This window comes from Amphibalanus amphitrite, unplaced genomic scaffold, assembly GCF_019059575.1.
Source record: "Amphibalanus amphitrite isolate SeventyFive unplaced genomic scaffold, NRLGWU_Aamphi_draft 000639F_arrow, whole genome shotgun sequence".
NCBI classification, from domain to species: domain Eukaryota; kingdom Metazoa; phylum Arthropoda; class Thecostraca; order Balanomorpha; family Balanidae; genus Amphibalanus; species Amphibalanus amphitrite.
The window spans coordinates 43,073-48,627 of record NW_024882133.1 but is presented as its reverse complement, the minus strand read 5'-3'; the positions used below and the strand labels follow the sequence as shown (position 1 = coordinate 48,627).

The window sequence follows — 5,555 nt, the reverse complement described above, 5'->3', positions numbered from 1 at the left end:
GAAAACTCGATATGTCATATATCAAAAATAGCGTATTTTTTGAAATTTCAAAAATGCATATTAATCTCTGTTTCATTGCCAGTTCAATGTTATATAACATTTGGCATTTGAATAATCCGTCTTAGAGTTACAGCCCGCCGAACTTAGCGTTGCAAAGCAAGATCCAAAAAATGTTATACACTATAACTCAAAAAATACTTATCTGATAAGCCTGAAATTGTTACAGGTGGATTCAGAGCCCCTGATTACCCCTGAGACCAATTCTCGTCAAATTCCGAGAGATGAGGGTGTCAAATTGGAAAAAAGTGGTACGATCTATCGTGGAATGCCCCAGAAGCCACCTGGTACCGGTAGAATGTGCCGCTTCACTTGCTTGCCAAGCGGCACAGCCTACCCACCATAGGCGGCGGAACGGGGAGGGCACCGGGGCACCGTGCCCCCTTTGATTTTGGCATTTTAATTAGCCCTATGGGCTATGTGCGTTGCATAGAAAGAATGGGACCAAAAGTCGTCAGTGCCCCCCTTAATTGAATGTGTTCCGCCGCTTCTGCTACCCACACCGTATGACACTGGTCTGGGTCGGTGGCTGGAAGGTGATGTGGGCCGCCTATGACGTCAGCGCAGCGGTGAGGGCCGAGCCCGGAGGCACGGCTCGGGTTGTTGTTGTTGTTGTTGTTGTTGTTGTTGTTGTTGTTGTTGTTGTTGTTGGTCTCCTCGGGTCCGCTCACGGCCGACCGTAGCCCAACGGCTCTTGGTGACTAAGGTAGCCGCGGCTCAAGGCCGCCACGGCCCCGCCGTCCCGAAGCTGCGTAGGGTCCGGTCTGATATTGCCGAGTAGGCGGAGCCTCGCGCCAGCCAAGCACGGACACCTCAGCAGTATCGTGCTCTGGCGTGTCCGGGCCCTCGCGACACACCAGGCAGCACGCCGCCCGGCAGGCCAGGTCGCTGCACAGTGCACTGTGGGCAGTCGCGCTCGGGGCGGCGTCCAATTCTGTGCAGGTAGCCCTGCGAGCGGCTCCAGTGTCCCCCCCCCCGCAGCTGGTGGACGTTGACCGCCTCGTCGCGAGACTCCAGGAGCACCGGCATCGGCATCCGGTCTCCCATGATGGTTTTGAAGAAGCTGTCTGGCCAGCTGCGACGCCATGCCTTGGTGGCGGAGCGGCCGACGGCCTTCACGATCGAGCCGTCTTGCGACAGGCTGGATGCCTCTTTAGCCAGCACGTCCGCTCTCTCGTTGCCGGGTATTCCGCAGTGCGCTGGGATCCACTGCATGAAGACTCGGCGTCCTCCGTCCGTGAGCGCCAGGAGCAGTCGCCATACGGCGGCGCCGAGTGCTATCGCCTCCAGAAAGAGCGGTAATAGGGGCTATCAAATGCGTTTTCCCCGCAGCGTTCTAGCTCTATTAGTTTCCGAGCTATCAGCTATGCGTCGGCTTGCTGCAAATTGTCGAGACTCGACCTCAAAATCGGTGAAATTTGGCCTTCATTGACCTCTGGTGACCTGACCTGACCAAAAAGTGACCGAAGTAATCTCGTCATTATTTTTTACGCTCTTTCGAACGCCGCCTTCCCTGCATCGTTACGTGACTCAGGAGCCGCGTTAGAAGGGGGGGGGGGGGTCCAGGGGCCAGGGGCGTAGAAATCCAGGACCGCCAGCGGGGAGTCTGCAAGCTTTTGGCGACTCCGACTCCGACTCCAGGCAGAAATATCGACTCCGACCGGCTCTGAGTCCGATTCCGCCTCAGACTGGCCGCAGCCCTGCTCTCCACTACAGGATGAGTTTCTCTTTTTCGGTTTTCTGTGTGCCTCATACCATAACACACAAATAACACACAATACCACAGTTACTGTCAGTGATCACTGGTGCAACTGAGGTGACTAAAACAGACAATGGAGCCTGGAGGGGAGGGAATCATGGAATCATATCGCTTTACGTACTACGTAGGCCTGTCAGGGTCTAAGCCCATCAATCATATCTAGTGTTATTGGAAAGCATTTGGTCAGGTGTGCAAAGCATAACAACATGGCAACTAAACACGAATAGCACGAACATACCATAATGATTTATCTTCGCTGTGCATTGTGTGGACACATTGTGGACTGTCCCATAATCGCCGACTTCACCAAGGCCCTATACACCGACGTCACGCACACGGTCAGCCGCCGCCGTCGGGTACGCCGCGGGCGGAGTGGCCGCAGAGACGTACGGTGGGGCGCCTGGCCGCTGCCACGGGCGATATCCGAGCCTGCGCCGCAAACAGCGCCGAGCGGGGGACCGGAACGGACAGAGACCCCACCGCTCAGTGCCGCCGCGTACCGCCGGTAGTCGCAGTGACCGCCGGACGCTGGCTGCTGGAGGTCGCTTCACACACTGTCCGCTGGTCAGTCGAGGGTGACCGGCACGCTGCTGGGTGACGTCGTTCCTCGCGTTCTGCCGTCATCGGAAGACATCGCTAGTGATCTCCGGAGATCGTCATCAGTCATCAACGTCAACCGTCATCAGCGTCATTCGTCATTAGCTGTCATCAGCTCTGTTCTACTCGCGTCATCGTTTGACAGCACCGCAGCGTCAGCGTCTACCAGACTCGAGCAGCGATGAGCCAACTCCACTCAGTCTGCACAGTCGTATTGCTGTTGGCCGTGGCAGGTCAGGGGAAGCAGTCCAGCTTCAAACGCACCTACCCAGAGCTGCCCAGTCCTCAGGACCGGCGGATGAACGAACTGCCTCGCACCAGCCTCAGGGAGAAAAGCACCAAACGTATTGAGGTGAGATTGAAACCACACAGAAGACAGGCAATTCAATGATACCAGACCCAGAGCAATTCTTACCATGCAATGCCAAGGGTCCAATAAGCACGGTTCAAATTTCATTATTAAAATACCGCAATTATGTTTAGGGCTCTGGCCCCACCAGACGCATGCGTGTAAGACGAAACCTAATTACATTCCCGAACTGATCATGCCGGATAAGGTTCAAATGAATACACACGACCAGCCTATCGCAATCCGCATGTTTAAAATTGACTGAATATTACTCAGTCGAAGGAGATTCCGGTCGGGACCCCGACACATTATTTACAGTAACGAGCCCTATTCGCCACCGCTTCTTGTCCTCGCAGTAGGCGTACGTTCCGTCTGCTGACGGTAAACAGACACGCGATAGGACATTTGTCATAACATTAAACAGACGGAAAGCAGTCGTCGTGGAATTTACAACGCCACGATTGGCGCATTAGCAATTATGGCCTCATTTACACAGCTCACAAGCCAGTGCGCCTCAAAAAAGTAAATGAAGAGGGCAAATGTTCAGACACAAAAGCGATGACCGTTACACACTGGCGAGGCTGGACACTGGCCAGTGTCCTCTCCAGTCTCCAGTCCGCACTCAAAGGCGCATCAAACGTGAAATGTCCGGTCTACTGTGCCGAATAATAAGTGCGACTAGCTAACCGGTAAACATCTGTAGCCTGTACTAATTAATTCAGCGACTGACCCCTAACCAGTGCCCATTGAATAGACTAACCCCCCCCCCCTTGACCAATGCCCCTCGTAATCGCTGAACCCATCCAACTATCCGAGTTTAATATTTTGAATGGACCCCGCAAACGTTTCTTTACATTGTTGAAGCTTTCAAACGTGATACACAAATTTGCCAGCAATCGTATCGCAAGATCGGTTTCCCATAATTTAAGTTCGAAAGCCATTCAAGTCTTTAAACATAGCCTCAAACCCCACAATTTGACGACTCCCATCTGTTGTTCGCCACCAGGCACTGCCGCTACTCAGTGTCAGTTCTGTGAAGAACTGCGGCACAGACCACGACCCCATCCAGCTCAACACACTGACACTTCCCGGCGTCATCGACCTGAAGGCCTCCTTCAACTTCAGCATCGACGCCGAGCTCCGCCTGCAGCTGAAGGCCCCGCTGAAGGTAAGGACTCTCCCTCAGTAGCCATCGAACCGCCTCAGTCACTGGCCCGCCCAGACAGTCGCCGAGACATCAGCCATACCACGGGCTCAGACGAAACCAATACCGCCGGCAGGCTTTGACCGGGAGCTTGATCCATCCCAGGGGTTATGTAAATACTTTAAGATAAACAGAACATGTGATAAAAGGAAACCGGAGCTTAACGAGCTCAGTTTTCCTTTCCGTACCCTATTCAGTAAAATTTGATACGCGGGAGTAAAGCATCTAACTTATCGCTTATGAAAGCAAGCATGCATCATTCCGCTCCCTTCTGAACAGTTGCATTCACATTTTGAAGAAATGCTACCGCGGTTTTGCTGTGTGGACTGGATGGTTGGTAATGAAATCCGAGCAACCTCTGTTTGTCTTTGGTAAGCCGATCTCCAATTAATTTACGCACATATATCACTGACTGTCTGAGGTTCAGACGAGGTCCGCCCTCACGACTGTGTGGTGTCTCTGAGGGAGTGTTTGACACGTTCTCCTTCTTCCCCAGGTGGCTCTGAAGGTGCAGCGCTACTTCCTGCTCTGGTGGGTGACGGTGCCGTGCATTGAGGGCGTGTTCGGCACGTGCACGTTCAACGACCTCTGCAGCCTGCTGCCCGGGCAGGGCAACCACACCTGTCCGCCCGTGTTCACGGATCACGACCTGCCGTGTGGCTGTCCCGCCGGACCGGTGAGTAAGCTTCCCTACCCTACCCTTTTCTACTCATCTCCCTACCCACTCTGCCGTGCGGTTGCCCACTTGGAACGGTAGGCAGAGCCTTCCACTATCTTTCAGAACACAAACGGACCTGTGAAAGCCACGTCACACCGGTGACCGGGGTCCCAGTGTTTTTCATCTTCCCTACAAAATTATCACGCCTTCCCTAATTTTCCTACGACTTCTTAAAATTACAGTCAGCAGTGAGCAGAAGTTGACGCCCAGAAGCTGGCATTTCCACCACACACCGACACCTCAGCTTACACACCCCTCCCCCGTGTGCCCGCAGGGAAATATCAAGGCTGATGACGTGCCCGTGAACCCCGGCTCGGTGAATATTCCTGAGGAGGTGGCCTCCGGCTCCTACCGGCTCAAGACCACCATCACCGACGGCACCACCGAGGAACTGATGGGCTGCTTCGACATCGACCTCAAATTGCACTGACAGACGCCGCCACTTGCCATCCTGCACGTCACGGACGAGTGGAAGGAAGAAGGAAGGATATGACTGGACTATACTGCCGAGGTTGCGGATGATCGAAGGTGAAGCATTTTAGCAAATACGAGTTAGCAAATACTCAAAGGTGGATTGTTTTAGGATCAGCGGACTGTTTTAGAATATAGGAATTATCGATGTACCTAGTCACCTACCTTGATATGTGAATGAAATATGATATTCGTGGCTATTTAGATATTACGATAACATGCCAATAAACTGTAGAAAGAAAACTTCAGCTATTTGGAACAAATATGAAATATCACTGGATATCTGCGTCAGCATGCTAAAACCTGGGTAACGATAAGTGAAAACGGGTAAACGTAAGCGCGTCCGTTCAAAAACCAACCCGCTACAGAAGGTGTATGAGCAATTCTGGCAAAGAATGAA

General features: G+C 52.9%; 1 protein-coding gene across 1 annotated transcript; it reads left to right on the top strand.

Annotated features, from left to right (window-relative positions):
* The first annotated feature begins 2,259 nt into the window (after positions 1–2,259).
* LOC122363770 (ganglioside GM2 activator-like) lies at positions 2,260–5,398 on the top strand. The gene is made up of 4 exons (XM_043333392.1): positions 2,260–2,765; positions 3,769–3,930; positions 4,463–4,642; positions 4,959–5,398. Exons 1-4 carry the CDS (start codon positions 2,595–2,597, stop codon positions 5,112–5,114), a joined length of 669 nt encoding a protein of 222 aa, XP_043189327.1. The 5' UTR covers positions 2,260–2,594; the 3' UTR covers positions 5,115–5,398.
* Positions 5,399–5,555: the final 157 nt, after the last annotated feature.